General features: G+C 42.4%; 1 protein-coding gene across 4 annotated transcripts in view; it reads left to right on the top strand.

Moving 5' to 3' along the window:
* slx4ip (SLX4 interacting protein) overlaps positions 1-12,942 on the top strand; it is a 141,825-nt gene that overhangs the window by 92,944 nt on the left and 35,939 nt on the right. For all 4 annotated transcript variants that reach the window (XM_063056154.1, XM_063056155.1, XM_063056156.1 and 1 more), the window contains one exon: positions 5,081-5,169. In XM_063056154.1, the coding sequence (XP_062912224.1) occupies positions 5,081-5,169 (89 nt within the window). The remainder of the gene's footprint in view (positions 1-5,080; positions 5,170-12,942) is intronic.

Below are 12,942 nucleotides of genomic sequence, written 5' to 3'. Positions count from 1 at the left end.
TGCTTTCTACGGTGCATCTATAAAAATTAGTGAGTGCTTTAGCGGACAGGCCAAATTTCTTTAGTTTTCTCAGGAAGTAAAGGCGCTGGTGGGCCTTCTTGGCAGTGAACTCTGCTTGGTTGGACCAAGTCAGGTCATTTGTGATATTGACCCCGAGGAACTTAAAGCTTTTGACCTGTTCCACTTGCGCACCACCGATGTAAATTGGGTCATGCGGTCTGCTACTCCTTCTGAAGTCAACAACCAATTCCTTTGTCTTGCTGACGTTGAGGGATAGGTTATCGTTTTTGCACCATGCCACCAGGTTCTTAATTTCCTCTCTGTACTCAAACTCATCATTACCCAAGATACGGCCTACAATTGTTGTGTCATCAGCAAACTTATATATTGAGTTTGATGGAAACTTGGCTACAGAATCATGGGTGTACAGTGAGTACAGCAGGGGCTGAGTACACAGACCTTGTGGGGCACCGGTGCTCAGAGTGATTGTAGAGGAGAGCTTGTCCCCTATTTTTACAGCCTGGGTCCTGTCTGTGAGGACGTTGAAAATCCAGCTGCAGATCTGAGTGCTAAGGCCCAGGTTCTGGAGCTTAGGAATCAGTTTATTTGGAATGATGGTATTAAAGGCAGAGCTGTAGTCAATGAAAAGGAGCCTTACATATGCGTCTTTATTCTCCAGGTGTCCTAAGGAGGAATGTAGGGTCAGAGAGATGGCATCTGCAGTTGACCTGTTGCTCTGGTAGGCGAATTGCAAAGCGTCGAGGTTGACCGGTGGGCTGTGGTTGATGTGTGCCATAACCAATCTCTCGAAGCACTTCATAGCAATTGATGTTAGAGCCACAGGTTGATAGTCATTCAGGCATGCCACCTTGCTCTTCTTCGGCACTGGGATTATCGTTGCCTTCTTAAAAAACGAGGGGATCTTGGACTAAAGCAAAGAGCAGTTGAAGATGTTAGCAAACATTCCAGCTAGCTCGCTTGCACAGGCCCAGAGAACCCAGCCTTGTTTGGATTTATCTTTAGGAAGGCCCTTCTAACGTCCTCCTTGGTGATGATGAATCTTGATGCCACCAGGTCCGGTTCATCCGGAGGGAGCGGGGCGCTCCTCTTCTGTTCGAATCTTGCGTAGAATACGTTAAGTTCATTAGGAAGAGAAGTGCCACAGTTATTGATATTCCCAGCCTTTTCTTTGCGCCCAGTGATCTCATTTAGACCCTGCCATAGTCTACTGGCATCCCTCTGGTTAGCCTGGGCTTCCAACTTGGAACTTGATATCTATTGTACATCCGTAGAAACTTGCAAGAGCCTTTGCTGCATATTAAATCTCACTAAACCTCTGAAGTAGTGTGTTGGGACTGGTTTGCGTTCTCCTGACTCCCCTTTCTTGAAGCCCACAGTTTATTTGTCTTACTGACATTGAGTGTGACGTTGTTGTTGCCAAACTATTCAACCAGCCGATCTCTCTCACTTTTGTATACCTCTTGATTGCTCTCTCGAGTCATACCTTTCTGAATATATCTCATTGCTGATCTGAAGTCTATCTGCAAAGGTGTGCTTTTTGATAATATGAGCAAGATCCTTGATTCATTTTGCTCTAATTTACTTTCTTTTGGTCAAGAGCCCTTATTCTCTTTTTACTCTTTTTTATTATTCTTGCACTGAACCTTATAATTCTGCTCACTGGTTCTCATTTGTACTTTTAGGCCCTACTTTCTCCATTCAATGAATCAGATCAAGTAGTGCAGCATATTGATTGAGATTACAGTACTAAGCATACTATGCAAAACCTTTATATATAACTACTACATTTCCTACTGTCGTCCCACTTTTGAATAAATGGATCCAAATTTTACTTTACTGTTGAACTTTGCATTATTGGTTTGCGTGAAAAACACTTAAAGTAACGTACGCCAAAAGCCATTTTCCCACCTTTTTCAAACTCTATATTTATTTATTTAGTGGTGCAGCACGGAGTAAGCCCTTTTGGCCCTTTGAGCCATGCTGCCCTAATAAACCCCAGTTAACACTAACCTAATCGCAGGACACTTTACAATGACCAAAGAGCAGAATTAGGCCATCTGAAGTTGAATGCTGCTGTTCAGCTTGCTATATCAGAAAAAAAAGTATTCTTTTACCAGATGCTGTCTGGGAGTCTTGAGCCAAGAATGATCTGTATTTCACTGGGTCTGTTGTAACTCTAAGGAAGCAGGCCATCCTCCTCTTGAACTGCTCGGTCCTACTCCCACAGTATGCAAAATATTGAAAATGAGCAAGAAATTAAAATTGCTTATCATTACGAGGTTCCTCATTCTACAAACTGTCTTTTACATACCATAATGTTTGCCCCCTGACCGCCTTGGACTAGTGGTATAAATTTGTATCGTGTTGTATTTTAAGCTTTCTATGGGAAATATTTCAAATAAAATTAGAGTGTTGATTAATGTTTAAAATACCTTAAACAGATTGAAAAAGTACACTTTTTCTTCAATACCAAGTCAGAACTTTGATTGAAAGGATTCATCAGACCATAAAACATAAGTTAGGCCATTTGGCCCATCAAGTCTGCTCCCTCATTCAATCATGGCTGATTTATTATCCTTCTCAACCCCATTCTCCTGCCTTCTTCCTGTAGCCTTTGAGGCCCAGACTAATCAAAAGCTTGTCAACCTACGCTTTAAATATACCTAATGACTTGGCCTCCATAGCCGGCTGCAGCAATGAATTCCATAGTTTCACTACCCTTTGACTAAAGAAATTCCTCCTTATCTCTGTTCTAAGTGGACACCCCTCTATTCTGAGGCTATGCCCTCTGGTCCAAGACTCAACCACTATAGGAAACATCCTCCCCACATCCACTCTATCTAGGTCATTCAATATTTGATAGGTTTCAGGGAGGTTCCCCTGCCCCCCATTCTTTCTGAGATAAGAGGACCAAAATTACTCACAATACTTCAAATGCAATCTGACCATTGCCTTATAAAGCATTAGCATTACATCCTTACTTTTATATTCTCATCCTATCAAGATAAATGCTAATATTGCATTTGCCTTCCTTACCACTGGCCCAACCTGTAAGTTAACTTTATAGGGTGTCCTGCACAAAAACTCCCAAGTCCCTTAGCACCTCTGATTTTTGAATTTTCTCCCCGTTTAGATAATAGTTTATGCCTTTATTCCTTCTACCAAAGTGCATGACCATTCTCCCAATCTGTCTAAGTCCTTCTTCTGTGGACTCCCTGCTTCCTCAACACTACCTTCCCTTCACCCATTTTCATATTGTCTGCAAATTTGACCACAAAACTATTAATTCTGTTATCCAAATAATTGGCATATAATGTGAAAAGAAGCGGTCCCAATACTGACACCTGTGGAAGGCCACTAGTCACCAACAGCCAACCTGAAAAGGCCGCTTTATTCCCTCTTTTTTGCCTCTTGTCAGTCAGCCAATCTATTCATGCTAGCATCTTTCCTGTAATACCATAGGCTCTTATCTTGTTAAGGAGCCTCATGTGCAGCATCTTGTCAAAGGCCTTCTGAAAATCCAGGCAAACAACATCTTCTGACCCTCCCTTGTCTATCCTGCTTGTTATTTCCTCAAAGAATTCCAACAGATTTATTAGGCAAGATTTCCCCTGAAGGAAACCATGTTGACTTTGTACCCCAAGTACCCCAAAACTCCATCCTTAATAATAGACTTCAACTTCTTCCCAACCACTGAAGTTAGGCTAACTGGCCTATAATTTCCTTTTTTTTGCCTCCATCCCTTTTTAAAGAGTGGAGTGACATTTAAAGAAATGATACCATCTTCTGAAATGAAGTGAACTCTTTGTCGTTTTCTGACAATGAAATAACTGTTTGTATGGAAATGTAAGGATGTGTGGAAATGTTATAAATTCCCATCAAATATATAGCCTAACTGAGAAAACTGATGCTAAATAATCTATGTAGTTGTAGTTGTAAAACAACTTGCAAATGATTAGCAGTTTTAATAGGATTGTTGTCAAATGATATTTGATGCCATGTGTTGGCAAGATGAATAATAAAACCAGCTGAATTTAAGAAGTGTCTTAAAGGAATAGAGAGCTAGGCAAGTTTCAGAAGTGAATTACAGAGTTTAGAGTTGAGGTAAATGTTTGAGCGCTCAAGATTGATACTGGAAGAATGGAACGATCTTTGGAAAGAGGTGAAAGTTGCTGGAAGTTGATTAACAGTGGAGAGGTGTAGGATTAGTGCTGGTTGGTGTTGCTGGTCTGGAGAAAGTCAGTAAAACGGAGAGGGTTAAGACTGAGGCATCACAGGAGAGGAAACAAAGTGCTACATTTATTTTGCATGCCTTTTATCATTGGGCTAGTTCTACAAGAATTTTTCCCTTTCCTCTTTTCCCCCTTAGTGATCATAATTATGTTTCAGTATTGAAAAATTATTTTTAGCAACCAAGACTTTGAGAACAGAGTTTGCACATCTTAATTTCAAGCTGCTTTTAGAGATTAGTATGGTGCATTAGAGAAGCATAATTTTGCAAATACCTATAAATAAGTCCAAATATGGTCTCTATGCATTAACGCCCATACTGAAAATCTTTGATAAAATTGATATACACAGTATGATGGTTAATTATTTTACAACAGTACATTTTATTATAGGTGATCTAAGTAATGTGGTCATTATATTACTTTCTGACCGGTAAAATAATTTGTTATTTCAAGATACAGCAATGTTATTTTAAGTCCTTCCTTAAAATATAATGTGCCCATTTTTGATTTTTAGTGCAAATACTTAAAAACAAAGGTCCTCGTCAGCTTATGAATGCCTGACTTGTGTATAGCTTGGATATATGAACAAGCATTTGAAAGATGGGGGGAGATAAGGTTACCAGTTGCTGCACTGCTGCAAGCATCTTCTGCCATGTGAGGATTCTGTTCAGAGCAGTTGCTTCTAAGTTGTGAACTGTTGGAGTCATAGACTGTTTTTGGGATCAGAATGCTATCGTAACCTGGGAAGGATCTGTATTAGTAGCACCAACAAATTTTGGTGCAGATATTTAAACATTAAATGAACAAATGAATCTTTTTCTTTTTAGGACTTACCATGTTCCCTGATCGTTTTATAGTATGTTTGACACCCTGTGAAGCTGGTCCAAAGAAAAGAATGGCTGAAGAACAAATGATTGTATGTATCTTTAATTCTATCAATTGAAATGATAAAATCTATTATGAATCTGTTTTGTAAAACTTCAAAATATTTAGTCACATCTACCATCATCCCACAGGATTTTTAAGATGTTGTATCCTGGTAATAGGCGTCCGTTAGTCTCGTGAGACCATGGATTTGTGCCAGGCAGGCCTGGGCAGGGTTGTATGGAAGACCATGCTACAAGTCTTCCCTCTCCACGCCACCGATGTTGTCCAAGGGAAGGGCACTAGGGCCGATACAGCTTGGCACCGGTGTTGTCGCAGAGCAATGTGTGGTTAAGTGCCTTGCTCAAGGACACAACATGCTGCCTCAGCTGAGGCTCGACCTAGCGACCTTCCGATCACTAGACCAACACCTTAACCACTTGGCCACGGTATCCTGGTAATGAAGTTTAATATTAGAACAAGTACAAAGAAGCAAGGTATTTTCTGAAATCTTGGATCCCAGATAACAAACGAGAAAATCTGCAGATGCTGGAAATCCAAACAATACTCACAAAATGCTGGAGGAACTCAGCAGGCCAGGCAGCATCTATGGAAAAAAGTACAGTCAATGTTGCAGGCTGAGACTCTTTGGCAGGACTGGAGGGGGAAAAAAAGCTGAGGAGTAGATTTAAAAGGTGGGAGGAAGGGAGAGAGAAATACCAGGTGAATCCTGGAGGGGGAGGGATGAAGTAAAGAGCTGGAAAATTGATGGGTGAAAGAGACAAAAGGCCATGGAAGAAAGAAAAAGGTGGGAGGAGGAGCACCAGAAGGAGGTGATGGGCAGGCAAGGAGATGAGGTGAGAGAGGGAGGAGGGGAATGGAAACAGTGAAGAGAGGGGGTGGTGGCAATACCGGTAGTTTGGGAAATCGATGTTCATGCCATCAGGTTGGAGGCTACCCAAACGGAATATAAGGTCCAACTTAGTGTGGGCTCATCACGACAATGGAGGAGGCTATGGATGGACGTATCAGAAAGGGAATGGGAAGTGGAATTAAAATGGGTGGCCACTGGAAGATCCTGCTTGTGCTACACCTGCCCCTACACTACCTCCATCACTACCATTCAGGGCCCTAAACAGTCCTTCCAGTTGAAGCGATACTTCACCTGTAAGTCTGTTGGGGTCATATACTGTGTTCGGTGCTCCTGGTGTGGCCTCCTGTATATCGATGAGATCCAGCCTAAATTGGGAGACTGCTTCGCCAAGCAGTCCACCAGAACAAGTGGGATCTCTCAGTGGCCACATAGGACTGTACGTTTTTCCGTAGATGCTACCTGGCCCGCTGAGTTCCTCCAGCATTTTGCATGTCAACCCAAATGACATTTGCTGTCACTGCTTGAAGGTAAAGAAGGCAGCTCCGTTTGAAAATAGAACTATAATATGTCAGAGTTTTTCTGCATTCCAACCCTGCAAGATTTCAAGTTGGGAAGGAGCTGCATAACATTTCTTTTTAAGTGTATCTCATTCTTTACATTAATTAACAAATTGACACCAGAAGCTGGATGTCATAATTTATTCAAAGGAATGTAAGTGTTATTCCAGATATACATAGAACAGTAGAATAGTACAGTGGTCCCCAACCACCGGGCTGTGGACCGGTACCGGGCCGCAAGGCATGCGCTACCGGGCCGCGAGGAAACGATATGATTTGGCGATATGAGTCAGCTGCATCTTTCCTCGTTCCCTGTCACGCCCACTGTTGAGCCATTACGCATGCGAGGTCATTACCCGCGTGTCATCCATGTCAGCGCGGGAAGGAGATCAACTCCTCGAGCTTGCAATTGACGACGGGCTGAGAAGTATGTTTGACGTAACATCTCTGCCGGCGTTCTGGATCAAAGTCAAGGCTAAATATCCTGAGATAGCCGGGAAAGCACTGAAAACGTTGCTTCCATTTCCAACATATCTCTGCAATGAATGCAACGAAAACCAAATTGCGGAGTAGACCGGACATAAGGAACCTCCTTCGAGTATTGCTGTCTCCCGTCACCCTTCGATAGGACCGTCTTGTTGCAGGAAAACAAGCCCAGGGCTCCCCCTGATTCAGCGATATTGGTGTGTTGCAATGATTTTATATGTTCATACGGGGAAAATATGTGCTGTGTGTTTAATATCCAAACGATATTTAAAATGTTACAATGCTATTGACTTATAATATAATAATTATATAATAATTACAGCACAGAAACAGGCCATCTCTGCCGATCTAGTCCGTGCCGAACGCTACTCTCACCTAGTCCCACCAACCTGCACTCAGCCCATAACACTCCATTCCTTTCCTGTCCATGTACCTGTCCAATTTTTCTTTAAATGATAATGTCGAACCTGCCTCTACCACTGCTACTGGAAGTTCATTCAACACTTTGTTCAGCTCCCCTGATAATTGACTTATTGCTATATTCATGCGAGGGAAATATGCACTGTGTGTTTAATATTAAATTCGTTAGATAAACCCTTTTAGAAACGAAATTGAGTATATTAGCCACTTATCACCGATATTCCGGTCATGATTAACACCACCCCCGCCCGCCCCTGAACAGAATTGCCGAAAACGATTTATAGAAAAAATGGGTACCTACATGCATGCACACTTGTACCCGCGCAAGGCTTCATGGTCATTGTAGTCTCGTAAACGACGTATTTGACTGCTACTTTTGTCCGTTGGCAACCCTACCCGCTCCCCCCAGTCGGCCGGTCCGCAAGAATATTGTCAATATGAAACCCGTCCGCAGTGCAAAAAAGGTTGGAGACCCCTGGAATAGTAGATTGACCATTCAGCCCATGTTGTGTCGGTCCTGACGCTAATTTATCTAAGCATCCTCCTCTTGCTCTGTATAATCGATATCCATAAGACATGGGAGCAGAATTCAGCCATCTGGCCCATCGAGTCTGCTCCGCCATTCAATCATGGCTGCTCCTTTTTTGCAACCTCCTCTTCAACCTCAGTTCCCAGCCTTCTCCCCATAACCTTTGATGCCATGTCCAATCAAGAACCTATCAAGCTCTTCCTTAAATACACTCAATTGCCTGGCCTCCACAGCTGCATGTAGCAACAAATTCCACAAATTCACCGCCCTAAGCTAAAGACATTTCTCCGCATCTCTGTTTTGAAAGGACTGTGGATGTGGAAACCCTTTCCACATCTACTCTGTCTGGGCCTTTCAAAGTTCAAAAAGTTTCACTGAGATCCTCCCTCATCCTTCTGAATTCCAGCGAGTATAGACCCAGAGCCATCAAACGTTCCTCGTATGATAATCCTTTCATTCCTGGAATCATCCTTATGATCCTCCTCTGGACCCTCTCCATTACCAGCACAATGGAGGCCCAAAACTGTTCACAATACCCAAGGTGAGGCCTCACCAGTACCTTATAAAGCCTCAGCATCACATCCCTGTTCATATATTCTAAACCTCTTGAAATGAATGCTATGACATTTGCTTTCCTCACCACCGACTCAACCTGCAAGTTAACCTTCAGGGTGTTCTGCACAAGAACTCCCAAGTCCCTCTGTATCTCAGATTCCTGGCTTTTCTCCCCGTTTAGAAAATAGTACGCACATTTATTTCTACTATCAAAGTGCATGACCATGCATTTTCCAACATGTATTTCATTTGCCACTTTCTTGCTTATTCTCCGAATCTGTCTAAGTCCTTCTGCATCCTACCTGTTTCCTCTACACTACCTGCCCCTCCACCAATCTTCATATCATCTGCAAACATGGCAACAAAGCTATCTTTTCCATCATCTAAATCATTTATATATAGCACAGACATACCACCCTGCAAAAACTCATTTCAGGGAGGTAGCACCATCAATTTGTAGGAGAATTCCGGGAGAGGTAGGATGTCTGCAACAGAGTAGCTCCTTAGCAGCTAGCTAGCTAGTTTAAATGACGTTCGCTATGCTAATGAACGAATGACACCTGTTAACTTACCTCAACATGTCTTTTACAGTCTTAACCCACCATGGGCAATAGAAAAGTCACTGTAGCAAACAGTGCAGCGAGCAACACTGTCATTATTTTTGACCCCTACTAGGCAGGGGTACACTTTAGTGTAGTCTGGGGTGACGTACGTTTTATATTTTTTTTTGGAACACTCTGCCACAGACTTTTTTTTGGAACTCTCTCGCTCGTGGTCGCTCTCATTCGTGCTTGCTCTCTCGCGCTTGCTTTCTCGGTCTCCCTCTCCCTCTCCCTCTCCGTCTCTCAAAAAAATTGATTTCCATGATATTGTATATAATTTGCGGGCATCAGGGAGCCACTATTAATATGCAGGAGACTCCCGGAACTTCTGGGAGAGATGGGACGTCTGATAGCATAAAAAGAAGTGGTCCCAACTCCGACCCCTCTGGAACACCACTAGTCACTGGTGGCAAACCAGAAAGGGATCCTTTTATCCCCACTCGCTGCCTTCTGCCAATCAGCCAATGCTCTAACCATGTTCGTAACTTTCCTGTAATACCACGGGCTCTTAACTTGGTAAGCAGCCTCATGTGTGGCACCTTGCTAAAGGCCTTCTGAAAGTCCAAATGTACAACATCCACTGTATCCCCTTTATCTATCCTACTTGTAATCTCCTCAAAGAATTCCATCAGATTCGTTGGGGGAGGATTCTCCCTGAAAGAAACCATGCTGACTTTGTACTACCTTGTCCTTTGTCACCAAGTACTCCATTACCTTATCCTTAACAATTGACTCCAACATCTTCCCAACCACTAAGGTCAGGCTAACTGGTCTATAATTTCCTTTCTGCTGCCTTCCTCCTTTCTTAAAGAGTGGAGAAACATTTGCAATTTTCCAGTCCTCTGGCATTATGCCAGAGTCCAATGATTTTTGAAATATAATTTCTAATACCACTACAATCTCTAGCGTTACCTCTTTCAGAACCCTAGGGTGTAGTTCCTCTGGTCCGGGAGACTTATGTACCTTTAGGTCTTTCAGCTTTTTGAGCACCTTCTCTCTTGTAACAGTAACTGGACCCACTTCTCTTCCTTCACACACTACAAAATCAGGCATACAGCTAGTGTCTTCCTCAGTGAAGAGTAATGCAAAATACTCACTTAGTTCATCAGCCATCTCCTTGTCCCTCGTTATTATTTCTTCTGCCTCATTTTCCAGCAGTCCTGTAACCACTCTCATTTCTCTTTTATTTTTAACATACTTGAAAAAACTTTTACTCTCCACTTTGATATTATTTGCTAGCTTGCTTTCATATTTTATCTTTTCTCTTCTAATGATTTTTTAAATTGCTCTCTGTAGGTTTTTAAAAATTCACAATCCTCTATCTTCTCACTAATTTTTGCTTTGTTTTATGCCCTTTTGCTTTTACAATAGTTTTGACTTCCTTTGTCAGCTGTGGTTGTACTATTTTACCATTTGAGTATTTCTTCATTTTTGGAATACATCTGTCCTGCACCTTCCTCATTTTTCCCAGAAACGCACGCCATTGCTGCTTTACTGGCATCCCTGCCAGCAGGTCCTTCCAATTTACTTTGGCCAACTTCCTCTTATACCACTGTAATTTACCTTACTCTGCTGAAATACTGCTACATCAGACTTTACTTTCTCCTTATCATATTTCAAGTTGAACGCAATCATATTTCAAGTTGAACGCAATCATATTGTGATCACTGGCTCCTAAGGGTTCTCTTACTCTTAAACTCTAGTTCATCACATAACACCCAATCCAGTATAGCTGATCCGCTAGTAGGCTCAATGACAAACTGCTCTAAAAAGCAATCTCTTTGGCATTCAACAAACCCACTCTCTTGAGATCCATTGCCAACCTGATTTTCCCAATCGACCTGCATGTTAAAATCTCCCATGATCACCATAGCTTTACCCTTTTGATTTGCCTTTTCTATTTCCTGTTTTAACCTGTGGTCCACCTCCCAGCCACTGTTGGGAGGCCCATATATAACTGTTATCAACGTCCTTTTACCCTTGCAGTTTCTTAACTCAACCCACAAGGATTCAACATCTTCTGATCCTTTGTCACATCTTTCTACTGATCCTTTACCAATAAAGCCACATCACCCCTTCTGCCTACCTTCTTATCCCTCCGATATAACATGTAACCTTGGATATTCAGCTCCCAACTACAACCATCCTTCAGCCACAATTTAGTGATGGCCACAATATCATACTTGGTAATCTGTAATATTGCAACAAGATCATTCACCTTATTTCTTATACTACTCGCATTTATATACAACACCCTGAGTACTGTAATTGCTATCCTTTCTGATTATGCATCCCTAATAATTTGATACTCAGCCTGTTAGTTGCAACTAAGTCCTGTCACCTGCCGGCCTTTCCTGACAATCTGCACACTATCTTTACTTTTTTACCATCCATCCTTTCCTGAGTCTCTTCTCTCCAGTTCCCACCCCCAGCCAAGTTAGTTTAAGCCCTCCCCAACAGCTCCCCCTTATATTATTGCTCCCCCTTGGGTTCAGTGCAACCCTGTCACTTTTGAACAGGTCATACCTCCCCCAGAAGAGATCCCAATTATCCAAGATCCTGAAGTCCTACCCTGCCCCCTGCACCAGCTTCTCAGCCACACATTTATCTGCCAGATCGTCCTGTTTCTACCCTCTCTGGCGCGTGGCACAGGCAGCAATCCAGAAATTACTACCTGGGAGGTCCTGCTTCTCAGCTCTCTAAATTCTCTTTTCAGGACCTTATTGCCTTTCCTTCCTATGTCATTGGTACCAATATGTACCAAAACATCTGGCTGCACCCCCTCCCTCTCCAGAATGTTGTGGACGTGATTTGAGACATCCCTGACCCTGGCACCAGGGAGGCAACATACCATCCAGGTGTCCTGTTCACGTCCACAGAATCTCCCTCCATTCCCTTCATTTACATGTCTATCTAAAAATCTCTTAAAACTCCACTGAACTCCTGCTTCCACTACTACCCAAGGGTAATCTCTTCCAGGCACCTACCACTCTCTCTGTTTTAAAAAATGCCATATTTATTTGTTTTACTAACATTAAAAGCATATCCTCTGATGTTTGACATTGCTACCCTGGAGCAAAGATTCTGACTGTCTAGCATATCTATGCCTTTCATAATCTTAAAAGTCTCTTATCAGGTCTTCTCTCAGCTTCTGTCACTCTAGAGAGAATAACACAGGTTTGTCCAACTTTATAGCTCATATCTACTAATTCAGTCAGTGAACCTCACCTGACCCCTCTTCACAGGCTTCACGTTCTTCATATAATGGGGAGACCGGAACTGCATGCGATATTCCAAGTGTGGTTTGAGTGAAGTTTTATATAGAACAGGCCCTTTGGCCCATAGTTTGTGCCAAGCTAATTAAGTTCATATAGCTAAAAAAAAAGGATACTAGCTATCTACTCTTATATATACCTCTCAAAATCTTATAAACCTGTGTCAGATCTTCCCTCTGCTTGCACCGCTCCAGAGAAAACAACCCAAGTTTGTCCAATCTCTCCTTATAGTACATGTGTGCCAATCCATGCAGTATCCTAGAAAACCTCTACTGCACCTCTCTAAAGCTTCAGCATCTATAATAGGGGAAGCAGAACTGAATGCAATACTCCACGTGTGGGCTAGCACAAGTTTTATAAAGCTGCAGCATAACTTTCTGACACTTGATCTCAATTCTTCTAATAAAGGCAGGCATGCCCTATGCATTTTTAACTACCCTATCAGCCTGTGTAACCACTTTCAGGGAGCTATGAACTTGAATAACAAGTTCAAGGACGGTCCCTCTGCTCTCATCAACGCTGTTAAG

This window comes from Mobula hypostoma, chromosome 8 (assembly GCF_963921235.1).
Source record: "Mobula hypostoma chromosome 8, sMobHyp1.1, whole genome shotgun sequence".
NCBI lineage: Eukaryota > Metazoa > Chordata > Chondrichthyes > Myliobatiformes > Myliobatidae > Mobula > Mobula hypostoma.
Note: the sequence above shows the minus strand (reverse complement) of the source record. Positions and strands in the feature narration are given on the sequence as shown.